Source organism: Scardinius erythrophthalmus (assembly GCF_964197995.2).
Source record: "Scardinius erythrophthalmus genome assembly, chromosome: 17".
NCBI classification, from domain to species: domain Eukaryota; kingdom Metazoa; phylum Chordata; class Actinopteri; order Cypriniformes; family Leuciscidae; genus Scardinius; species Scardinius erythrophthalmus.
The window spans coordinates 37,491,869-37,519,189 of NC_138237.1; the positions used below are offsets into that span (position 1 = coordinate 37,491,869).

A 27,321-nucleotide genomic window follows, 5' to 3' on the forward strand; every position below is an offset into this window, starting at 1 on the left:
CATGCATGTGTATGTATTTATATATACAAAATAATTATACAGAGTACACACATATATATTATGTAAACACAAACTTTTATTTTGGATGCGATTAATCGCGATTAATCTTTTGACAGCCCTAATTTATACCCATAAGCTGCACTACAAAATGCATGATTGCCATTGCATTTCTTCATTCAAACAGTGTTCATATTCATTTTGATCTACCGTTTTAGCTTTTGAAACCAGTCAAACTTTTCTTTTCTTTTTTGTGATTGTATGTATACGTGTATTCAATTTGTAATTGTTAGCTTCTTTGTTGTAGGATGCCCAGCACCTGTCTTTTGGGGCACAAAGTAAGTTCTAGCAGTCATTTAATGAGACTTGAGTGTTTCTTTAGCCTTTTAAATTGATGTATTTTTTTCCCTCACTCAGAAAAAATCTCAGGGAAGAGCGCATCCACCAGTCACCCGTCAAAGCCAAGCGACAGCGACCAGTCCAAGTGAGTCTCTGAGACGCTGAAGTGAATCTCTTTCTGTCCTGTAGCATTACATATAAAAGAACATTTCCGAGTGCGATTAAAGTTAGGCTTTGTGGACCGCATCTTCGGTTTATAATATAACAGAAAATAATTCAATTATTCTTGTTATTATTATTTTATTTATTTTTTAATCTGTAGCATAACATAGATTCTGATGACTTGAATTCATCTTTATTTATTTTAATAGAAATTGGAAATTGAAAATACATCCTATCTTGTTTTAAAAGCTTTTTATGCTGGGGAAATGAACACCTCTCAGTGTCTCAGTCTGAGTTTAGCTGAAGTCCTGTTGCTCTTATTCCAGCACACTGCAGGATGATCTGAAGCTCAGCACCAGCGAAGACAGTGACGGAGAGCAAGATCCTGCCAAAAACACCTCCCGAAACACCTCAGCAAGGTGACACACTCGCACAGCGGATGTTTAGAGAGATAGTGTACTTCATGTGTTTGATTCCCTGGGAGAGGGTGTTAAATAAAACATGCACTGCATACTTCACCCAAAACTATAAAAAAAAGTTTAATTCATTTCTCACGCTCATGTCGTTCCAAACCCGTACGGCTTTCGTTCATCTTCAAAACACAAATGAAGATCTTTTAATGAAATCTGACATATATCTGTCCCTCCATTGACAGCTACGCAACTACCACTTTGACACTTAAAATATTCATAAAGAGACTGTAAAACTAATCGATATGAATTGAGCGGTTTAGTCAATTTTCTGAAGAGACACGATCGCTTTACATGATGAACAGATTTAATTAAGGCTTTTATTCACATATAAACATTGATCAGCGCAAACACCTCATTGGTTCTTGCTGAAGCTCAAGCGTGCGGCGTAACACGAGAATGAACCTTATTGGTTCTCGCACGTCAAGCATATCATATCTCCCGTTTGCCATATCAGGTGTGTGCTTTGAATGTTTATGTGTGAATAAAAGCCTAAATTAAATCTGTTCATCATATAAAGCGAACGCGTCTCTTCTAGGGCTGCAGCTATCGATTCTTTTTGTAATCGATTAATCTAGCACTTAATCGATCGATTAATCGAGTAATCGGATAAAAAAAAATTGTGTGTTTTTAAACAATCAAAACAAATAATGCATAACAAAAATGATGTGGCTGAAAAACTCCCAACATTTGGCTCCAAAACTAAGCCTATGTATTGTAATTTTTTCCCATTTAGTGTTTATAAGTGCCAGTGCCAACACTTATATAACAATACAGTTAAGTCAACTTTATACTGTAAAACATGTATAACATGTAAAACTATGAATACAAACTTAAATAGTAAAGGCCATTTGGTCTTAGTTTTGTCTTCTTAATACAACATTACAAAAAAAGGATTGCACCTTCTGCAAATTTCCCACCGGAGAACAAAAATAAATGAAATGAATATAAAATATCAAGCCAAACAGGTACACAATGTATACAATTTATATATAAAAAAAAATAAGTGTAGCTTTGAAAAGGGGAATGTTTTATTGCAAATATGCATTTTGTTAAATAGAAAAATAACAGCATTTTGTTTTTCACTTAGGCTAGTTGAAGTATATTAGCACGTTTTGTAGTATTATATATATTTTTTTTGTTAATTTAAAATGTTCTATGTTCAATTACTTTACCAAAAGTACGAGTGGATTTGGAGAAGCAGGCTGGTGGGGAGTTTCATTTTTTTGTTGTTGTCTGTAACTATTTGGCAGACGTGACATAGCCTACAAACAAGGTCTCGCAAATACTGCAATACAATATTTGTTCCTCCATCACGTCCCGGTGTATACAGTGAATGCATGCTGAAATTATTTTTGCGTGGCTACATAAAAGTTTAAGCATATGTGATGCATTGCAGCGTGAGAGAGACGAGGGTGTGTGTGTGTGTGTGAAGGGGTTCTTTCTTTAGGCTATATGTTTACTTATTAAAAACATCAAAGCTAAACATCATATCTAGTCAAACCGCATCACGACATCACTAAATACAGTATGGGATTAAAATCAGCGAACATCATTGTATAGGATTAGGCACGGGCGGAAATATTGGCGCTGGGTCAAAAAAAATGCGGGGGACAGAATCGTTACCTTGTTTCAGCGACGCTGAAAGGAAGCGATCCCAAACTTTAGACATTCTCTGCCGTTTATGGACATCTTTACTCTCCGCCATCGCGCCAAATAAATTCAAAATGTATGACGCGCTATGGTGTGCTTCCTGAACACTGAACAACGGTCCGTGTGAAATCAGATCCCTGCGCGTATAGTGCGCGTCATAAGAATTTAACGAGGCTTCGAGGCAGAGTTTTTGCCTCGAGGAATTTTTGTAATCGAGTAAATCGAGTAACTCGATGAATCGTTGCAGCCCTAGTCTCTTCAGAACATTTTTACTTGACTGCTTGATTCATATGGATTAGTTTTTACGATCTTATGTGGACTCTCAGCGGAGAGACACAAATCTCTCAGATTTCATTAAAAGATGAACTAAAAAACTCATACAGGTTTGGAACTACATGAGGGTGAGTAAAAATGTATTTTTGGGTGAACTAACCCTTAAATGGTGCAACAAAGTTTTTTTTGTAGTGTGTAAGTTGTAACTGCACCCCTTTACGTCAAAACTGAGCCAGGTTGTGAGTTTCGCTCATGTAGTGCAACAGACCAAAGGTGAATCTTGCTTTAGGTGAATTAACTTGCTTTTTTGGCATAGTCTCATGGTTATTTGTGCCTTTGCAATGTTGCATGTTTGGTAGTCGATGCATCAGGAATCATTTAGCCAAGAAGTAGAAACTCAGTTTGCATGTGTTCCTCAGTAACAACAGTAATAACAGCGGGGGTGCCGAGCAAGAGGACACCAGCAGTCGCAGCGGGTCGGAGAGCAGCTCCAGTTCTGACAGCGAGAGCGAGAGCAGCTCCTCAGAGAGCGAGACCAACGAGCCGCCTCGGACGGCCACACCCGAGGTGAACCACTGGCACAAACACACACCGCTCATCTAATACAGAGTAGCACTGGCACAAACACACACCCCTCATCTAATACAGAGTAGCACTGGCACAAACACACACCGCTCATCTAATACGGAGTAGCACTGGCACAAACACACACCGCTCATCTAATACAGAGTAGCACTGGCACAAACACACACCGCTCATCTAATACAGAGTAGCACTGGCACAAACACACAACTCTCATCTAATACAGAGTAGCACTGGCACAAACACACACCGCTCATCTAATACAGAGTAGCACTGGCACAAACACACACCGCTCATCTAATACAGAGTAGCACTGGCACAAACACACACCGCTCATCTAATACAGAGTAGCACTGGCACAAACACACAACTCTCATCTAATACAGAGTAGCACTGGCACAAACACACACCGCTCATCTAATACAGAGTAGCACTGGCACAAACACACAACTCTCATCTAATACAGAGTAGCACTGGCACAAACACACACCGCTCATCTAATACAGAGTAGCACTGGCACAAACACACACCGCTCATCTAATACAGAGTAGCACTGGCACAAACACACAACTCTCATCTAATACAGAGTAGCACTGGCACAAACACACACCGCTCATCTAATACGGAGTAGCACTGGCACAAACACACACCGCTCATCTAATACAGAGTAGCACTGGCACAAACACACACCGCTCATCTAATACAGAGTAGCACTGGCACAAACACACAACTCTCATCTAATACAGAGTAGCACTGGCACAAACACACACCGCTCATCTAATACAGAGTAGCACTGGCACAAACACACAACTCTCATCTAATACAGAGTAGCACTGGCACAAACACACACCGCTCATCTAATACAGAGTAGCACTGGCACAAACACACACCGCTCATCTAATACAGAGTAGCACTGGCACAAACACACACCGCTCATCTAATACAGAGTAGCACTGGCACAAACACACACCCCTCATCTAATACGGAGTAGCACTGGCACAAACACACACCCCTCATCTAATACAGAGTAGCACTGGCACAAACACACACCGCTCATCTAATACAGAGTAGCACTGGCACAAACACACACCGCTCATCTAATACAGAGTAGCACTGGCACAAACACACACCGCTCATCTAATACAGAGTAGCACTGGCACAAACACACACCGCTCATCTAATACAGAGTAGCACTGGCACAAACACACACCGCTCATCTAATACAGAGTAGCACTGGCACAAACACACACCGCTCATCTAATACAGAGTAGCACTGGCACAAACACACACCGCTCATCTAATACGGAGTAGCACTGGCACAAACACACACCCCTCATCTAATACAGAGTAGCACTGGCACAAACACACACCCCTCATCTAATACGGAGTAGCACTGGCACAAACACACACCACTCATCTAATACGGAGTAGCACTGGCACAAACACACACCCCTCATCTAATACAGAGTAGCACTGGCACAAACACACACCGCTCATCTAATACAGAGTAGCACTGGCACAAACACACACCCCTCATCTAATACAGAGTAGCACTGGCACAAACACACACCGCTCATCTAATACAGAGTAGCACTGGCACAAACACACACCCCTCATCTAATACAGAGTAGCACTGGCACAAACACACACCCCTCATCTAATACGGAGTAGCACTGGCACAAACACACACCCCTCATCTAATACAGAGTAGCACTGGCACAAACACACACCCCTCATCTAATACAGAGTAGCACTGGCACAAACACACACCCCTCATCTAATACAGAGTAGCACTGGCACAAACACACACCGCTCATCTAATACAGAGTAGCACTGGCACAAACACACACCGCTCATCTAATACAGAGTAGCACTGGCACAAACACACACCGCTCATCTAATACAGAGTAGCACTGGCACAAACACACACCGCTCATCTAATACGGAGTAGCACTGGCACAAACACACACCGCTCATCTAATACAGAGTAGCACTGGCACAAACACACACCGCTCATCTAATACAGAGTAGCACTGGCACAAACACACACCCCTCATCTAATACAGAGTAGCACTGGCACAAACACACACCCCTCATCTAATACGGAGTAGCACTGGCACAAACACACACCGCTCATCTAATACAGAGTAGCACTGGCACAAACACACACCCCTCATCTAATACAGAGTAGCACTGGCACAAACACACACCGCTCATCTAATACGGAGTAGCACTGGCACAAACACACACCCCTCATCTAATACAGAGTAGCACTGGCACAAACACACACCGCTCATCTAATACAGAGTAGCACTGGCACAAACACACACCGCTCATCTAATACGGAGTAGCACTGGCACAAACACACACCGCTCATCTAATACAGAGTAGCACTGGCACAAACACACACCGCTCATCTAATACGGAGTAGCACTGGCACAAACACACACCGCTCATCTAATACGGAGTAGCACTGGCACAAACACACACCGCTCATCTAATACAGAGTAGCACTGGCACAAACACACACCGCTCATCTAATACAGAGTAGCACTGGCACAAACACACACCGCTCATCTAATACAGAGTAGCACTGGCACAAACACACACCGCTCATCTAATACAGAGTAGCACTGGCACAAACACACACCGCTCATCTAATACAGAGTAGCACTGGCACAAACACACACCCCTCATCTAATACAGAGTAGCACTGGCACAAACACACACCGCTCATCTAATACAGAGTAGCACTGGCACAAACACACACCCCTCATCTAATACAGAGTAGCACTGGCACAAACACACACCGCTCATCTAATACAGAGTAGCACTGGCACAAACACACACCGCTCATCTAATACAGAGTAGCACTGGCACAAACACACACCGCTCATCTAATACAGAGTAGCACTGGCACAAACACACACCCCTCATCTAATACGGAGTAGCACTGGCACAAACACACACCCCTCATCTAATACAGAGTAGCACTGGCACAAACACACACCGCTCATCTAATACGGAGTAGCACTGGAGCAAACACACACCCCTCATCTAATACAGAGTAGCACTGGCACAAACACACACCGCTCATCTAATACGGAGTAGCACTGGCACAAACACACACCGCTCATCTAATACAGAGTAGCACTGGCACAAACACACACCCCTCATCTAATACAGAGTAGCACTGGCACAAACACACACCCCTCATCTAATACAGAGTAGCACTGGCACAAACACACACCCCTCATCTAATACAGAGTAGCACTGGCACAAACACACACCGCTCATCTAATACAGAGTAGCACTGGCACAAACACACACCCCTCATCTAATACGGAGTAGCACTGGCACAAACACACACCCCTCATCTAATACAGAGTAGCACTGGCACAAACACACACCCCTCATCTAATACAGAGTAGCACTGGCACAAACACACACCCCTCATCTAATACAGAGTAGCACTGGCACAAACACACACCCCTCATCTAATACAGAGTAGCACTGGCACAAACACACACCCCTCATCTAATACAGAGTAGCACTGGCACAAACACACACCGCTCATCTAATACAGAGTAGCACTGGCACAAACACACACCCCTCATCTAATACAGAGTAGCACTGGCACAAACACACACCCCTCATCTAATACAGAGTAGCACTGGCACAAACACACACCGCTCATCTAATACAGAGTAGCACTGGCACAAACACACACCGCTCATCTAATACGGAGTAGCACTGGCACAAACACACACCCCTCATCTAATACAGAGTAGCACTGGCACAAACACACACCGCTCATCTAATACAGAGTAGCACTGGCACAAACACACACCCCTCATCTAATACAGAGTAGCACTGGCACAAACACACACCGCTCATCTAATACGGAGTAGCACTGGCACAAACACACACCGCTCATCTAATACAGAGTAGCACTGGCACAAACACACACCGCTCATCTAATACGGAGTAGCACTGGCACAAACACACACCCCTCATCTAATACAGAGTAGCACTGGCACAAACACACACCCCTCATCTAATACAGAGTAGCACTGGCACAAACACACACCCCTCATCTAATACAGAGTAGCACTGGCACAAACACACACCCCTCATCTAATACGGAGTAGCACTGGCACAAACACACACCGCTCATCTAATACGGAGTAGCACTGGCACAAACACACACCGCTCATCTAATACAGAGTAGCACTGGCACAAACACACACCCCTCATCTAATACAGAGTAGCACTGGCACAAACACACACCCCTCATCTAATACAGAGTAGCACTGGCACAAACACACACCGCTCATCTAATACAGAGTAGCACTGGCACAAACACACACCCCTCATCTAATACAGAGTAGCACTGGCACAAACACACACCGCTCATCTAATACGGAGTAGCACTGGCACAAACACACACCGCTCATCTAATACGGAGTAGCACTGGCACAAACACACACCCCTCATCTAATACAGAGTAGCACTGGCACAAACACACACCCCTCATCTAATACAGAGTAGCACTGGCACAAACACACACCCCTCATCTAATACGGAGTAGCACTGGCACAAACACACACCCCTCATCTAATACGGAGTAGCACTGGCACAAACACACACCCCTCATCTAATACGGAGTAGCACTGGCACAAACACACACCGCTCATCTAATACGGAGTAGCACTGGCACAAACACACACCCCTCATCTAATACAGAGTAGCACTGGCACAAACACACACCCCTCATCTAATACAGAGTAGCACTGGCACAAACACACACCCCTCATCTAATACGGAGTAGCACTGGCACAAACACACACCGCTCATCTAATACAGAGTAGCACTGGCACAAACACACACCCCTCATCTAATACGGAGTAGCACTGGCACAAACACACACCCCTCATCTAATACGGAGTAGCACTGGCACAAACACACACCCCTCATCTAATACAGAGTAGCACTGGCACAAACACACACCCCTCATCTAATACGGAGTAGCACTGGCACAAACACACACCCCTCATCTAATACAGAGTAGCACTGGCACAAACACACACCGCTCATCTAATACAGAGTAGCACTGGCACAAACACACACCCCTCATCTAATACAGAGTAGCACTGGCACAAACACACACCCCTCATCTAATACGGAGTAGCACTGGCACAAACACACACCCCTCATCTAATACAGAGTAGCACTGGCACAAACACACACCGCTCATCTAATACAGAGTAGCACTGGCACAAACACACACCCCTCATCTAATACGGAGTAGCACTGGCACAAACACACACCGCTCATCTAATACGGAGTAGCACTGGCACAAACACACACCCCTCATCTAATACAGAGTAGCACTGGCACAAACACACACCGCTCATCTAATACGGAGTAGCACTGGCACAAACACACACCCCTCATCTAATACAGAGTAGCACTGGCACAAACACACACCGCTCATCTAATACAGAGTAGCACTGGCACAAACACACACCCCTCATCTAATACAGAGTAGCACTGGCACAAACACACACCCCTCATCTAATACAGAGTAGCACTGGCACAAACACACACCCCTCATCTAATACGGAGTAGCACTGGCACAAACACACACCCCTCATCTAATACAGAGTAGCACTGGCACAAACACACACCCCTCATCTAATACGGAGTAGCACTGGCACAAACACACACCCCTCATCTAATACGGAGTAGCACTGGCACAAACACACACCCCTCATCTAATACAGAGTAGCACTGGCACAAACACACACCCCTCATCTAATACGGAGTAGCACTGGCACAAACACACACCGCTCATCTAATACAGAGTAGCACTGGCACAAACACACACCGCTCATCTAATACAGAGTAGCACTGGCACAAACACACACCCCTCATCTAATACAGAGTAGCACTGGCACAAACACACACCCCTCATCTAATACAGAGTAGCACTGGCACAAACACACACCCCTCATCTAATACAGAGTAGCACTGGCACAAACACACACCGCTCATCTAATACAGAGTAGCACTGGCACAAACACACACCGCTCATCTAATACAGAGTAGCACTGGCACAAACACACACCGCTCATCTAATACGGAGTAGCACTGGCACAAACACACACCGCTCATCTAATACGGAGTAGCACTGGCACAAACACACACCGCTCATCTAATACGGAGTAGCACTGGCACAAACACACACCGCTCATCTAATACGGAGTAGCACTGGCACAAACACACACCGCTCATCTAATACGGAGTAGCACTGGCACAAACACACACCCCTCATCTAATACAGAGTAGCACTGGCACAAACACACACCGCTCATCTAATACAGAGTAGCACTGGCACAAACACACACCGCTCATCTAATACAGAGTAGCACTGGCACAAACACACACCCCTCATCTAATACAGAGTAGCACTGGCACAAACACACACCGCTCATCTAATACAGAGTAGCACTGGCACAAACACACACCCCTCATCTAATACAGAGTAGCACTGGCACAAACACACACCCCTCATCTAATACAGAGTAGCACTGGCACAAACACACACCGCTCATCTAATACAGAGTAGCACTGGCACAAACACACACCGCTCATCTAATACAGAGTAGCACTGGCACAAACACACACCCCTCATCTAATACAGAGTAGCACTGGCACAAACACACACCCCTCATCTAATACAGAGTAGCACTGGCACAAACACACACCCCTCATCTAATACAGAGTAGCACTGGCACAAACACACACCGCTCATCTAATACAGAGTAGCACTGGCACAAACACACACCGCTCATCTAATACAGAGTAGCACTGGCACAAACACACACCGCTCATCTAATACAGAGTAGCACTGGCACAAACACACACCGCTCATCTAATACAGAGTAGCACTGGCACAAACACACACCCCTCATCTAATACAGAGTAGCACTGGCACAAACACACACCCCTCATCTAATACAGAGTAGCACTGCCACAAACACACACCGCTCATCTAATACAGAGAATCACTGCATGAGCATGAAGGACTGATCTGAGTAGTATTTTCCTCAACATTGTTAGTAAAGTTTGGTTTATATAGCACATTTTACTAGGGATGAGACGAAGTATGAGTACAAGGGGTGTAACGATACCCTCATGTCACGATTCGATACATATCACGATATTGAACTCACCATACGATATTATTGCGGTACTCCGACCAAGACATGATAAAATGTTAAAAAAAAAATTACTATTGATTAAAATGCTAAATTTGATCCTACATTGTGAGTGTAAATGAATAGTCTTGGTGCTGAAACCCAAAGCACAGGACAATAGAGACACCAGAATAACAATATTCATGATTCTGAAGCTGAAAATACTGAATTATTGTAGACGAATATTCTCTGTCTCTGACTAGATATATTTAAAATAATGTAGGACACTTTTACTGGTAACATCAGACATTTGGCATTATCAGGACACACACATATTCCCCCAGTGCATTATTATACATCATATTCAACATTATATATAGCAGTTTAATGTCTGACACTAAACTCTGAAAACTTGAATTTTTTCTCACACTGTAATTTTTATTTTGTGTGAATTATCCACGATACATATGGTTATACAGTTATGGAATGCTTTGTAATTAGCTTTTGTAATATTGCGCTTTATGCAATACAGTTTGATTCAAAGCAGCTTAATAGCGTTAAACGGGTAAATAATGACCAGTGATGGAGCATTGAACCCATAACATGAATTGTTTTATGCTTATCCGAGTTTGATGTCGCACTCAATGCAAGTTTCCCCGTTTGACCGCAGCGGGAACAGCCCACTGTTAACAAATGGCAGCTGGAAAACTGGATCAAGAAGGAGAACAAGTTGTCCCCGGCTTCTCCGGTGGAGAACAGCAGCACGACGCCAACAAAGTATAAGAAAGAGGGGCGAGAAACCAACTCGAGCCGAGTCTACAGTGGCCCGGGATCTAAAGACCCGACGCCCTCCTCGGGACGAGACCTTCGGCCCAATCAGAAGGGCTCAGAGAGCTGGCAAAGGCGAAGTCAGAAGTCTCCCGCTCAGAGTGAGGGCGTAAGTCAGGGTGGGCGACGAGTTGTGGGTAAAAAACAGCCTAAAAAGACAGAGAAGCCGCCAGTGGTTGAGGAGCCGAAAGGTGGGTTGAAAGTAGAGACCGAACCCTCGCCTGAGATCCCGTCACACCGAGCCCGCGCCGCCAACAAGGGCCCTCGCAAGCCCAACATCAAGAAGGAGCCCAAAACCTCCTCTCCTCGACCAGCATCAGACAAACGCAAAAAAGCGCCCAAAAAGTCCCGTGAGATCGTCGAGTCGTCCTCGTCGGACTCCGAGGGCAACGTTAGCGTGCCATCGTCTTCGCAGACGCCGAGAGATCAGTACCCCGAGAACCCGTCCGCCCTGTTCTCGCCCATGCTTTCCCCACTGAGTGACCCAGAAAACAGGCTGCCCCCCCGACTGCTGGTGCAGATCGACCTGAACCTGCTGTCCAGAGTCCCGGGACGCCTGTTCAAGGACACGGAGGTGAAGGTGGAGCGGAGCTCGCCTGGAGAAGCCAAGGAGTTGCAGAAGCAGCCGGGAGAGAAGGGAGCCAGCAAGGCCAAGAGAAAACACAAGGTTGGTTATAGCCGATTTGTGGGTAGCATTTAAAATACGCATATTATGCCTGTTTATGTTCATGATTTTATTTTTGGGGGGTCTGCTAATACATTTACATGATTTAAGCTTCAAAAAGGACATTATTTGTCTCATAAATTGCTCTACCTGAAATGCTCTGTCTCTTTAAAACCTGCCCAAGTCTGCTCTGATTGGTAGGGCTGTCAAAATGGCTCAAATTTCTTAAACATTTGCGAAATTCGAAGTATATTTTGTTTCAAATTTTAAAGGCAATACTTAATGTTAGAGGAAAAAAGTGCTGTATTGTCTCCTATGCCCGCAAGCCAGCGCAATAAGCAAATCTAAACCAAATCAAGCATCGCATCTTTTATTGAAATGAAATAACACACACTTTTGCTTATTTACATGTTCATAATTTTATTTTTTGGGGGGTCTGCTAATACATTTACATGATTTGAAGCTGCGCTTCTTTTCACTCTCTACCTGAAATGCTCTTTCAGTTCTTTCAGTTACTGTCTCTTTAAAACCTGCCTTTCCGAATTACCCAGTCTGTTGTGATTGGTCTACCAATGAACGTTCACACCAAGAACGATAACTGTGAAGATACCTATAACGATATCTATAGTAGCATCCACACCAACGAACGGTAAATGCTCGAACTCTTTAAAGCACAATGGATTCTCATTGGCTGCCAATGTTTTTATCGTTCATCAGCTGGAGAAAAAAAAAAATCGTTATGGAAGTGATTCCAGCGATATTGTTCCTCTGTGCCATTATCGCTATATTTGTGGTTTGAACTGCTTTCTTTTATATTAGAACGACTTTTAGAGCTGTATCTTCATCATTATCGATATCGTCCTTGGTGTGAACAGGAGAACTCTTAGATCACGCGTCAGAAATGTAACACACCTCCCCATAACTGAGTTTCAATTCCCAAGGCTTCATGAGCCGCTGTGAACAGTATTATATCTAGGGTGATTATAGTGTCGGTCCACACAAGGCTTTTTGCCCTCATGGTTGAAAGAAAAACATGTTGACAAAGCGAAGTCATGGAAGTAGAGATGCACCGATTGATCGGCTGGTGACCGGAATTGGCCGATTTTCACGTGATCGGCCGTAACCGGCGACCGGCCGGTCAGTCTGACAAATGCCGATTTTATGCCGGTCAAATGCACTCGGGCGCCGCATGATTAACATTGCGCAACATCAGCATCACACGTGCACACGGAGCACATGTAGAAAACCTCGTGAATTACGTCCGTTCAGACCGCAAGCGCGTATTTTTTTTCGCCGTGCATATGTTAATCAATATGAGTGCATTCACAACGGGAGCAGGAGCAGCGCGAGCGTCGCGAGCAGTGAAGCGCGTGTTTCGGCGCCTAGTCTATTTGCTGCACTGCTCGCGCTCAATTAAAGGGAAATCACACTTTTGGTTGAAAATAGCCCAAATAGGGTTTCACAAAAAAAGTGCCCAAAATGCACAGAATTTGCGTGTTTTAACAAGAACTGGAGTAGGCTATGTCAGAAAAGAAAACAAAGACTAATATTTTTATAGAAAATGTACCCATTTAAACTTGTTTTTTTATTCAGTTTGAAGTGATTGCAATAGGCCTGTGTGTGTGTGCTTTGAGAAATATCTTTATACTGCAAGGCTATATTTATTTTATTTTTTTATTTATATATTATTTTATTGCCATTCCCTGTTTTCATACAGACGTTTCGTTTGCTAAATACATATATATATATATATATATATATATATATATATATATATATATATATATATATATATATATAAAATTATTGGATATTGAATGTGAAAAGGAAATGGTTCTTCCACAACACTGCACTTTAGATGTGTGTGAACTATGCAAATTGTAAAATGTTCTATTACAGAAATTATATAAAATAAATATTTGTGTGTGCTAAAATCGGTATCGGCAGGTCAAACTTAATGAAAAATCGGAATCGGCCCAGAAAATTGTAATCGGTGCATCTCTACATGGAAGTAATGGCAGAACTACAGACGACGAGTGTTTTCTGCTGGAGAGGTTCACTCTCTTTGCTGTGGACGTTGTGCTTTTTAACTTTGCAGATCATTTACATGCGCAAACAGCAATATTACACACTGAGGGAAAGATAAAGAAACATGACGTCACCTTGAAACACGATATTAGGGCCGTTTCAAATCCTAGCACACTGCCTTTTAAGGGCAGCTTGACGAAACGGTTCCAAGATTTAGACTCGATCTTGTGAAAATGCAATCCCATATGGCATTGCGACAAGCTCTGTGGAAAACTCATCTGAGATTGCGGATAAGTGAATTTGTTCAATTGTAACATTGCTTTTACAAATCAAAATTGGGTAACAGTTTATTTTAGTGTCCTTTGTACCTTACTGTAGTAATAACAGTAGATTATGCATAATTACATGAATCTAACCCTAAACCAAACCCTCATTTTTGCTGAATAAGTGCTAATTTCTTTTTCTTTTTTATCTTGCTGATCCCAAACTTTTGAAAGGTAGCGTACCTAATTATTGAATCTTGTGTTTCTCCCACAGAATGATGACGACGGTCTCAAACCAGACAATAAGAAGTCCAAACTGGATGAGAAGTCCTCACACAAATCAAGCAGTAAAGAGTGAGTTCATTCTGCTTCAATCCTACAGATGACCTCCACATTAAACAGAGTTCCCACATCCCCCGGAAAAGAGAAATGAGAAAATTATACAAAAACCTTGTAAGCTTGGGAAAACGGGCAATGTAAAAATGCTAATAGCAAATATTATCGGTGAACATTCTGTCAGTGCATTATTTAAAATTTACCCAGGGTTAACAATTAATCCTGTGTATTCGTAACCTGACACTTATGACACGTCTTTCAGCAAAAATAACAACGGGTCGTTCCTCGTGTCATGCGTCATTACCCCATTTCTACATCATTTATTTCATTTATATTATTCTCTCCGGTCCGCTAATGTGTTATTTCACCAACACATTCGTGGCCTATGCACACTAGCTTGCTTGATTAACGTTAGTTAGCCGCATTTACGCCTTAAGTTAAGTGTTTCCCGCGTGAGGTACTTTGTGTTGTACGTTGCCATGTTCACGCACGCAAAACTGTAACAGTGTATCTTACAAGGTAGCATGATGTAACCTTGCTCTCCACTTTATGTCCTCTTTATGTCAATGTGTCCCCACTTTAAGTCCTTGAATTTGAGGTTAACCGAGGAGTGGGAACCCTGGATCAAGTGTTTACATGTCCTCTCGATCGGATTAGAAAAGGTTTAAACCATTCCTTACAATCCGAATGACAATTTAATCGGATTTGGCCAATTCGTTCCGTGTGACTTTTTGACTGTCTGTGACTGTGCTAGTAGCAGTGTTCGTACCAGGTGCTTAAAGTGCTCGAATTGGACTTTTTGACATTTAAGTCCTGGAAAACCCTTGAAAACAGCCATATTTATGTAAAGGTACTTGAAAAGTGCTTGAATTATTGAAAGACAATACATGTGAAATTAGTGTTTAATTTTATCGATAAAACAATCTTTTCACACATAATTAACGCTGCAGCCCGTCTGATTCAGATATAGAGCCGTTTCGCATGAATATGAGCGTAATAATCCTCATATCCAAGTATATGATGATACAGCTTTCATTTTTCAGGTCAATCATATATTCATGAGGAAATCCTTTCAGTGATTAAAGTTACCGCAGTCATTGTATCTACTGCACTTTATTTTTACCATTGTTTTATTGTTTTTTTTTTATCCATTTTTATCCTTTTTTTTTTTAAGCTAATAAAGATATTGTTTGATTGGTAAGATCTCTGATTGTATTCCTCCAAAAAAGTAGTATTGTCCTGTAAAGTCCTTGAAAGTTTCATTTTCCAGCGTCTGTACGAACCCTGTAGTTGTGATTAGGGTCCCTGTAAACGCCGCTACTGTTAGCATGAAACACTCCTTTACTCTGGGTTAGCGCGGGGTTTAGAACGACGATGACCTGGTGTGAGAAACCCGGTAACTTCTCGCATTGGTGAGATCAGATTGTCATTGTTCCTGCTGATTAATCATGATATCCCCAACTGTTTTCTGCAGGTCGTCGAAGCGCGCTCAGGATAAAGACAAGGAGTCGGCGCCCTCTCCTTCCATCACGCTGCAGCCGACGGCTAAACCCGAGCACCCGCGCAAGCGCACGCTGAGCCAGTCCTCCAGCTCGCTTCCCAGCGGCAGAGACAGCAGCAAGAGCGGCTCCAGACACCGCAAGGGCGACGACAAGCCCGTCCGCAGGGAGGCCAAGGTGCGTTCGCCCTCACACACACACACACACACACACACACACAAGAGGACCTCAGGCTGTTCCAGAGGCACACACTGTTTACTGTCTCCACCTTTTATGTAACCCATCCTGGATTGTGTACATAGTTATGCAGTTTACAATCACAAACACAGCGCTGCATAAAAGCACTAAACTATGCTAGTTCTGTCCAAAGTCATTGCATTTGCAGAATATAAAAAGCCTTGAAGCTTCAAAGCCTCAAAGGACAATTTCATATTTTTCATTCATTCATGGTTTTATTTTCTGCAAATGCAGTTCCTGTGTAAATGCATTAGTGCCACCTTATATAAAGCTTCAGATTCAGCTTCTGTCCTGTCATCGCTTATTGTGCGACGTCTTATCTCACTGTGTAGACTTTGTTTTCCCATAGCAAACAATACAAATAAATAATAAAGATTCTGAAGTATGCATCTGATGTGCTCTTTACTATCCCATGAGGCCACGGGAGAGGGTCGCAGCTGATAGGTCACGTGACTATATTTCCATCCACCTATTTTATGCAATTTGGGGTTCTCGCTTTAAAAACATTGCCGGCATCAATTCTAGAAACGTGCATTGCACTCAATTGAGGCGAAAATTTTTACCTGATAAGACGTGCATAAAATATGATTAAAGCACATTTAAATCCCTAGATGCGCAACAAAAGCTCACGTGACTGACTGTTTATGGCGTTTCATCCATGCACTCTGAGACGCAACTCATTTATGATATACGAATGCTGCAACTTTCACTTTTATTACAGATATTTTGCGCTAAATTTCTCTTAAAGCGTAACTCTCGCCAAAATGCAACCTAGGGTCTTTTTGTTAATCTACACAAGGCAAACTTACGTTTAAAAGCATAATTAGCATGGAAACGCCACTTTTTAAGTTTGACCGTATTTTCGTTTTAGGTAAAATGCCTTGTGAATGGGAGTGAATGGAGCACGACTACGATAGCATCAAAATCACTATTTTTAAAACACTAAGAAGGCTCGACACAACATGAAACTTTGCTGGAAGTGTCACCAGCGGCTCTACACATGAACTCCAGCATTGAGAACAGTGTGTGTGTACACAAGAGTTTACTAAAAAGAAAGATTTTGAACAACTCGCTGTGTTTCTGTCCGCCGACATTTTGACTAGAGCCCGACCGATATATCGGCAGGCCGATATTATCGGCCGATATTAGGCATTTTCAAAACTATCGGTATCGGCATTTATAACGGCCGATAAATTAATATTTCAAAAATAAAATAAAAACGGACGAAACACCCTTCAACCATGTTATGAGTGTTGCCGTTGTATAGTTTGTCCACCAGAGGGCACTCTACACCGTCCCTGTTGGCAACACTCGTGTATAACGTGCCACACATTCTGCAACCTGCTGATCCAGCCCGAGTCGGGCAGAGAGAACCGCGAGTGAGATCAGCGGTGAAGTGTGTTCATGGTGAGTTGGTCACGACTCACGAGACATACATTGCTTGAATAACAATTAAAAGAACATCCCTATCAGTTCTCTTAACTCAAATAAGGATGACAAAATTCGTGACTCATGTCCAGTTTTGCTGCGGTTAAATAAGCCGAGAGTGAAGCGGAACAACGCAACGGAGGCTATATTCACATAAAATGTTTACACTGCAGTTCACAAAAGTTCATAATGTGCATGTGCTTTAATGCTTTGTCGGTTAAACATTTAATTTTAAATGCTGATGCGCTGTTCTAACGTGTGCGTTTCTCAGCGCGTACATGTGAAGCTCACATGCACTAAAAGCCTTTCTACCAGCGCCTGGATACTGGACTAAGTTATCTTTCGAGTATTATTGTGCTAATACTGTTAAATACACACAAGATTTACATAAACAATGTCGGTTGTCCGCTTGTCAAATGCGTGTACATTAGACGTGTCGTGCTCAGCTCTTAAACAGACAGTAGCAATTGTAAACACATTGCCGCTTGTCCTTAAAGGGATAGTTCACCCAATAATAAAAATTATCTCATTATTTACAGGCACTCTAATGTTGTTCCAACTGTATTAATTTCCTTCTAATATTTTTCTAATATTAATAGTTTGAAGAATGTGGGTAACCAAACAGTAGCTGGTCCCCATTGACTTCCAAAGGAGAAAAATATACTATGGAAGTCACTGGGGTACATCAACTGTTTGGTTACCCACATTCATCCAAATAACTTATTTTCAACAGAAGAAAAAAACAACTTGAGAGAGTAAATTATGACAATTTGAATTTGTTGTCAATTTGAATGTGAAATTGTTGTTTTTGTTCAAAGGACTAAACGTTTAGTCTTAAAAAAAAATCTTAAGTTTGTATTTTTATACATTTTTTTTTATCAGAACTTTAATATATTTTGATGTTCCTCTGTTCTGTTGTGACAATACAAGAAACAAGTTTCTTTTTAAAATGCATTATCATATTATTTTAGTTAAAACTCATAAATAACTACAAATAACTAATGTTAGGGAAATTTGTTAATGTTTTGTTGCGCGTTTCTGAAAAAAAATAAAAAAATATCGTCCGATATATCGGATTTTAAAACCAACAAATATTTGTACCGGTATCAGCCTTCAAAATCCTTTATCGGTCGGGCTCTAGTACCCATCAAAAGTTTGTACACACCAATTGTAAAGTGTGTCCAAACTTACTGTACTATAATACACATAAATAATATTGCTACTGTATTATAATATACACATAAATAATATCGGCCGATATATCGGTATCTGGCTTTTTTTTATCGGTATCGGCATCGGCGCCCAAAAATCCATATCGGTCGGGCTCTAATTTTGACAGTCAAAAATAGTCAGTTTCTAATTTCTCAATGTCATTTTTGTTTTAACCAGGAGAAAAGCTCTAAAACGGAGAATCCCGTCACAGTGCCGCACATCTCTGATGGCTCCAAATCCAGATCCAAACTCCTGTTTGAGGACAGGTATGAAGTCTTGATCCTTTGTCTGACTTATTCATTTATTCCTTTAGATTCTTTAACACTGTGAGAAAGGCAAAATAGTTTGTGTCCTAATTGTCTATTGTTGTAAGAAGCAACAATATAGTGAAATCTCATTGGTTTCCCGAAATCCGGATCCACACAGTGGGACGCTTAAGCATCATTAATGTTCTCTTGTGACTTGTTGTGATTCTTGCGTGTGTGATAACAGCCAATCCTCCGTCTGAATTGCAGGATTCATTCTGCTGATCATTACCTTCAAGAGGCGAAGAAACTGAAACACAACGCGGATGCTCTGGTGAGGGTTAGTTTTACTGGCCTACGGTTCTCACATCTGTGTCAGTTAATCTGCTTGATATTTCTGTGACCCCTGACCTTTTGTGTTAGTCCTCCATTGAGAGCGACCCAACAGGTGCTCTCTTCACACGGAGCCAGTGTTTAAAACTCGGGGTCAGTGATGTTTGTGCCAATGGCAAGGTTGTTTTGAGTTTGTGCACCAGTGCCAAATTCAAATCAAATGCGCCCCATAATATCAGATTTTATGTTACGGTGTCCGAGCAGAATCTGTTTTCCTCCTCACATGCGTTGTGTTTTCCACAGATGGACAGGTTTGAGAAGGCCGTGTATTACCTGGACGCTGTGGTGTCGTTCATCGAGTGTGGGAACGCTCTGGAGAAGAGCGCCCAGGAGGCCAAATCCCCCTTTCCCATGTATGCCGAAACCGTGGAGCTCATCAAGTAAGACCAGAGGGTTTGAGATGCTTCCACGTCTCTTCATATAATGCTTGGGTTTGCTCACACATGTGCATGTTTGCTTGTTCGGTAGGTACACGATGAAGCTGAAGAGCTACATGGCGCCGGATGCGACATCTGCGGACAAAAGGCTAGCAGTGCTGTGGTACGTAGCGGAGACGCAATGAGTCTGTCCATGGTTTTTGGTTCACAGTTGAGAAAATCAGCGTTTTCATTGTTGACTCTCATTGTGTTTTAAATCACATAAAGTGCATTGTCATGAGAACTGAATCAATGTTTGGTAATACTTTAATACGTTTACGCATGGATCATGTCAAGTCACGTTTTTATAGTGTTTTTTATAATGCAGATTGTTTCAAAGCAGCTTTACGGTGATAACAGGAAAATAATGCGACAAAGTTTGTTTCTAGAAGAAGATAGCGTCACAGTCACAGCTTAAGTTCAGTGATGATTCATTTTTGTTGTAAGAAAGTTAATAATTTAGTTCATATATAATACATACACATACATACATACAACTAAACAAGCCAAAAAACAACAAACATGCACTTATAGAGATTACAGTAAATTATGCATAATTACAAATGACTAACCCTAAACCTAAAGCCAATCATACCCAACTCATTTTTGCTCATTAGTATGGTTGAATTGGATCATCGAACGTCAGCAGCAAAGGCATTGGTTAATAAAGTGAGATTAAGTGCATAGTGTATTTGTGTAATTTTACTCATTTAAATACTGCATGTTCACATAATATTCTGAGTTTGCGTTTCACTGTCATCTTGAGCAACACTGAATCTGTTTTTGTGCAAGTGAGAGTGAATGCATATTCACATTTAGTCTAGATCTACAGTAATCATCATGTTCACACACACACACACACACACACACACACGTACACAACGCCTCTTACGCTTTCGCTGTCGATACACGGGGAACAGAGTAACTTGTGTATCTTATTTGAAAAAAGTAGCTCAGATATTTGTTGTGCATTATAAGTAATGAGATATTAGTGTGTTGTGTTTGGTAAAGCTGTGGCTAATGTAAGCTGTGTGTGTGTGTGTGTGTCTGCAGTCTGAGGTGCCAGGCGCTCCTGTATTTGAGGCTTTTCAAGCTGCGGAAAGAAAGTGCACTGAAATACTCTAAAACGCTCACTGAACACTTGAAGGTAACATGATTTTCTGTCCTTCTTTCATGTGTTTATTCCATGGAAAACAGTAATATTGAAAATAATAAGTTTGCTTTTTTAATATATTTTAAACTGTAATTAATTTATTCCTGTCATCAAAGCTGAATTTTCAGCATCATTACAGCACATTCTCCTTCAGATATTATTTTTAATATCCTGACAAATGTTTGATTATCATCAATGTTGAAAACAGTTTTGCTGCTTCATATTTTTGTGGAAACTGTGATAAAAACATTTTTTTTAGGATTCTTCAATGAATAGAAAGCATTTATTTGAAGTAGAAATCATAATGAATGTCTTCACTGTCACTAACTGATCCATCTAATGTGTCCTTGCTGAATAAAAGCATTAATTTCTTCCATAAAACAATCTTACTCTCCCTAAACTGTTTGACTGAAGTGTAGGTTTGACATTTCCAGTCTGACACAATTACAAAAACACATGAAAAATGTAGTTTATGCTGGAGATGTGAGATTCATGTTAATGTTTCTTTAAACAGAAGAACGTAACCTACACACAAGTATTCATTACTCTGTTACTCTGTTTTCCCAGAATTCGTTGAGTAATACCCAAGCTCCGTCTCCTGGAGTAGCAAAGTAAGTTCCTTATGTTGTTTTATATGTTGTAAATGGAGAAACCACACTGAAAACCACATGTTTAAAACCATTCTAGTTACAAAAATGCACCAATAGGTTACATCTGTCCGGTTTATATACCGGATCACATGTACAGTCAAACCAACAATTATTCAGACACCAGATATCATTTTTGATATTTTTTGCACTAGTGTGTGCAGGACACTATAGTTAAATAAAGTTAGCAAAATAAAGTAAACTGTGATATTCTTCATACAGTGACTACCAGTAATATTTATAAAAATTGGGACCAAATATGATTCGGACACTTTGAGCTGATCATGGTTTGCTGAAGTGTGTTTTCTTTAATTGCTAATGCTCTTTTTACACACAGACTGAACACAATGAAGCATTGCTTGGTGATTGGTTGAGCTAAACTGGTATTATCTAATTGTGTAGTTAAATTGAACAGCTGACAGATATTCAACATAATTCATGTGTGAGACAGTCTAACAGAAGGACGGACAAAACCAGTCAAATATCAGCTGAGTTCTGCTCTTATTTCATTACCATTCTCTAAACTATAGCGAATAAACGGTGATAATGTGAGAAATGTTGAAGCTGTCTGAGTAAATGTTGGTTTGACTGTATAAATGAAGTTTATGAAATGATTTGTTTGGTGGTTTGACATGGTACACTTCATCTCAGACTAAACTCTACTCAGTTTAATGATCTCGTATTAATTGATTGCTTTAAACTTTCACACTGCAGGAGCATTTAAATAATCCAGTGAAGGCAAAAAGATGGTTACAAATGCAAAACATTTTCCCGTAAAATATGTAAACCATCTTTAAAAAAGTGAATTTTTTTATTGTACATTGTATTTTTTTTTTTTTCTTAAGCATTAATATACTTTTTGAACCAGTTTTATTCTCAAAACAAGACAAAATAATGGCAACGGGGTGATAAAAATCAAAGCAGATATACCCTGTGTGAGCATAAACATTTACTAAATAATGTGAAAACTCTAAACGCTGTGTGTGTGTCCTCCAGTAAAACTAAACTAAACCTCTGTGTGTGTGTGTCCTCCAGTAAGAGCGCAGGCATGCCGTCTCCGGTCTCCCCCAAGCTCTCTCCGGGCAGCGCGGCCAGCTTCTCCTCCAGCTCCTCCAGTGTGAGCGCCAGCTCCTCCGTCACCATCCCTCAGCGCATACACCAGATGGCCGCCAGCTACGTGCAGGTCACCTCCAACTTCCTCTACGCCACCGAGGTGTGGGACCAGGCGGAGCAGCTCGCCAAAGAGCAGAGAGGTACTGATGCCCTTCTCCAAACACCTCCTGCAACAGGGCATATGCTCTCTGAAGAGCCTGGTATTCCCGCGTCAACTGCTTAAACCGCAACTCTGACTCTTCAGCTGCCAGACCCTAATAAAGAGAGCATGAGAATAATGAGCGTGAGAAATAACCCAGTCAGCAACATAGTGTCGGCCCAGATCCGTGTGGATTCATCATGTACCAGATGTGGGCGGGATCTGGGCCGACACTATGTTGCTGTCTGGGAATGCACAATAATAATACAAAACACACCATAGAGAAGAAGTCGAGATAAACGCAGGAACCCTTAGTGAGAAAGAGTGAGTTAAAGAGGCAGTGTGTGATTTTTAGCGGCATCTAGTGGTGACAGAAGTTACGGTGGCCGACAGGAAGTGATGTCGTTGTCTGAGACAGCAGAGAGTAGCCGGTTAAGCAATGAGGTTTCTTTACAAAGATAAAGTAAGATTATTCAGTAAAACGATATTGCGAATATTATTGTTACCTGTTCATCATTGTGTCAGTGTTTTATTCGCTGACTTTAGCTTTAGCTTCTTATCATGCAGAACAACATAGTGACGAAACGCGTTTGTCCGCTCAGGGCCACTGTAGAAACAGATCCTCCTAAATATTACACACTGCACCTTTAACTCTGCACAGCTTTTCTGCAGTCGTTCTGTTTCTAGCTTCTGAAAATGAGTTCATACCAAGCTTGGATTTCCATGGAATTCATTGCACTGACACACTTAACGACCGTAAGGCTGATTTGAATACTGATGACTGATCATACCCAAACGAGTCCGAGGCGGCTGCGTTCACAGTCGCTGTTTAAAATCCGCTCCAGTCGTTGATAAGTGTGTTTGTGTGTTCAGTTCACTCTTAGATTGTTTCAGCTAGTCGTTAAGCGTGCATAAGTTGTATCATTAGCATAGAGTATTGATCTATTAAAGTTGGATGTATAATACACCCCTACTTAACCATGTAAAACTACTAAAATGTCGGTCTACGTTCCATGTCTACAAGGCATGAAGATATTATAATCATGATTTTTCTGTAAAGCTGCTTTGAAACGATGTGCGTTATGAAAAGCGCTGTCTTCTTGCTCTATCACGCATGAATCTGAATGACTGGATCATGACTTGTTCTCTTGTGTGTGGTGTTCTGCACAGAGTTCTTCTGCGAGCTGGACAAGGCGATGGGCGCGCTGATCTTCAACACCAGTAGCATGACCGAACTGGTGCGCTTCACGCGGCAAGGCCTGCACTGGCTCCGGCTCGACGCCAAGCTCGTCCAGTAGAGCGTCCCCAACACTCACACACACTCGATCTGCCTCAGACATCTGTGACACTGTGTTCGTTTCTACACCAGCTTGCCAAAAACGAAAACACTCCTCCACCACAGACCCTATAGAAGAGGAGATCGCATGTTCGTCTGCAGAGCCTTCACACACTGCATCGTCCTGCTCATATCATTGGCTCGTTTCCGGGAGAAGAGAAAAAAAAAAAAAGCCTCTTTTTTTACTTACTTTGACTAATGGGGGTTTTTTTTTTAGGTTTTTTTTTTTTTTTTGGCTGTTGTTTTGCTAGCTGTAAGCAAACATGAATAATAATTGGATGTTTATAGCTTTTTAATTTCAACCAAAGTACCTCCCTTTAACCAAAGGTGCTTTACAATTCCTCCTTTTATCATTTTATTGTGCCTTGTATTTGATATACAGGAAACTAAGAGACACAATATCTTGAGCTACACATCTGGAAGGGTTGAGGTGCGACGAGAAGCAGAAAGAACATGTAACGGAGTGGCATCTCGACTGATTCTTGCATACCAGACCAAAAGACTGTTCGGCATCATATCAAGGCATTATTACTGATGTGTCGTGTTGTGTTTCTGTTCGGCCTGGCTCATGCACACATCAGAGTAAGTCAGTTCTGGCCCGTCGGGCTCGTATACGTCACTACTGCAAATACCCAGGCCCAGGTTTTCTTTTCTTTTTTTATACGAAAAATGTAGCGCTCGCCTCTCACCGTTCGTGGGTTTTCTGGTATTAAACGCAGGAGTATTTTATTACTGTGGCTGACGCGCCTGGGCCTAATATAGATTTTTATTTAGATGATAACTTGGATTTCACTCTTGGATTTTCAGCATGGATACAGGGTTGCAATACGAGATGAGAGACGTATTTCTATTGTATATGAAAATATCATATTTAAATATTTAATGTGAGTCTTGAGGTTGCCTTTATAGTGTCATAGTCACCTGTGTGTTGCAGTTCTTTTAGAAGAAATCAGTCATGTAAGGATATATTTATGATGTATGATGTGTTCTGTTGAGAATAGCAGAGTATATATATATATATATATATATATATATATATATATATATATATATATATATATATATGTATATGTATATGTATATATGTGTGTACATATTACATAGTTTTCTCAGTGCAGACCGGCTCCCGCTGTCCATAGGCGTAGGAAATCAGATCCGATCACAAGACAAGGTGAAAAGTCAATCCACAATATATGAAATGCTGGAAACATATCGTCTCTTGCACTAGAAACTTTCCTCTGATTGGCTCCCAAACATTTTTATTTCCTTTGTTTTCCGTCTATGCAGATGTTTGTCGATCGCAGTTCGAATGGAAACTTCTAGAGGTTCAACGGCTTGCATTGCTATAGCAGAAGAAATCCTGTCTGAGATTTGGTCAATAAGGGTTGTTAATTGTGCTTTTATGTAAATGAACTCATGCACTAATGTGGTTTATGTACCACATTCACGAGAAGAAAGAATATGGTTGGCTAAAATGATATTCCCATGGCCTTTTTGCTTCTCGAGACATGAAGTAGTTGTGCTGTGTCCTTTTCCTCCTCCTGTTTTTACTGGTTTTATCTTTTCTACTAGACTTCATGATAGTGCTTTTAGAGGATTAGATTGATTTTGATTTAAATTCGTCTTTAATTGTCTTCTTGGCGATCATAACTTTTGCCAGGGTGAGATACTTTTTTTTATTATTATTATTATTATTATTATTATTCTTTCATCCAACTGAAAAATAACACTCGCATGTTTCTATTTAAATACTAAGCTGTACAGATGTACATAAAAATCTCTTTTAGGGTAAATTTTTACAACGATTTAACATTTGTATTAATTGTACATAGAATGTGAATATATTAAATGCACATTTTTTTTTGGTTTTTCAACAGAACACTGTATGTTGGTAATGTCAGTACGATTGTTTCGCGTTTCCTGTGCTTTCTGTCATTCAGATGTGATGTTGGTCAGGTTGAAACGCTGTTGAATCGGGCCAGAATCAGACGAGGATCTGTCTAAACTTCATCAGATCTTCTACTCGTCTGTGTGTCGTTCTCGCTTGATCGTTGTCTCAAAGCATTCATTGGCAAACAGTATAAGATCGATTTAGTTTTAAAAGTATTGAGAAGAGATTGACGAAAATAAATCTACATATATATTCGTATATGGATGCAATATGACCTATGATTTAAAGGTACTCTTATGAGCCTCGATTATCCAAACTTGTAATAACTTGTAATTTAAACACTTTTTTTTTTTTTTTTGGTGAAGTATTACTAATGGATTTTCTGAGTCTGTTGCGAATCATCTTTGTATTTTGCTGTATTGAGAATAAAACGTATATGATTAAAAATGTTTGACCTGTTTTGCATTACTTTGAAATAGTGCTGTCAAGTCGATTAATCATGATTAATCGCATCTAACATAAACGTTTGTAAATATGTGTGTGTGTGTGTGTGTATATATATATATATATATATATATATATATATTATAGCCTACAGACACACATTAGTGCTATCAAATTGATTAATCACATATAACATAAAAGTTATATATGTGTGTGTGTGCGTGTGCATGTATACATATTTACAAACTTTTAATGCGATTAATCGATTTGACAGCACTACTTGCAAAAGTGTTTTTGAGTATTAGTTTTAGTGTTTTATATAAACACTATGAATTTCATGCATAAGGTGGAGATAGTGAAATAAATGCAGC

The 27,321-nt window shown here is 41.3% G+C and overlaps 1 protein-coding gene across 6 annotated transcripts in view; it reads left to right on the forward strand.

Moving 5' to 3' along the window:
* The window catches only part of aff4 (AF4/FMR2 family, member 4), a 60,636-nt gene extending 35,862 nt beyond the window's left edge, over positions 1 to 24,774 (forward strand). For 4 of the 6 annotated variants that reach the window (XM_081389936.1, XM_081389934.1, XM_081389937.1 and 1 more), the window contains 15 exons: positions 305 to 335; positions 415 to 481; positions 825 to 917; positions 3,314 to 3,461; positions 11,349 to 12,173; positions 14,736 to 14,815; positions 16,272 to 16,473; positions 19,351 to 19,439; positions 19,689 to 19,758; positions 20,055 to 20,191; positions 20,280 to 20,351; positions 21,281 to 21,374; positions 21,948 to 21,991; positions 23,063 to 23,280; positions 24,450 to 24,774. In XM_081389936.1, coding sequence (XP_081246062.1) covers positions 305 to 335; positions 415 to 481; positions 825 to 917; positions 3,314 to 3,461; positions 11,349 to 12,173; positions 14,736 to 14,815; positions 16,272 to 16,473; positions 19,351 to 19,439; positions 19,689 to 19,758; positions 20,055 to 20,191; positions 20,280 to 20,351; positions 21,281 to 21,374; positions 21,948 to 21,991; positions 23,063 to 23,280; positions 24,450 to 24,577 — 2,298 coding nt within the window. In that variant the 3' untranslated portion in view covers positions 24,578 to 24,774. The remainder of the gene's footprint in view (positions 1 to 304; positions 336 to 414; positions 482 to 824; positions 918 to 3,313; positions 3,462 to 11,348; positions 12,174 to 14,735; positions 14,816 to 16,271; positions 16,474 to 19,350; positions 19,440 to 19,688; positions 19,759 to 20,054; positions 20,192 to 20,279; positions 20,352 to 21,280; positions 21,375 to 21,947; positions 21,992 to 23,062; positions 23,281 to 24,449) is intronic. The other 2 variants (XM_081389935.1, XM_081389933.1) reach the window with 1 other exon arrangement.
* Positions 24,775 to 27,321: the final 2,547 nt, after the last annotated feature.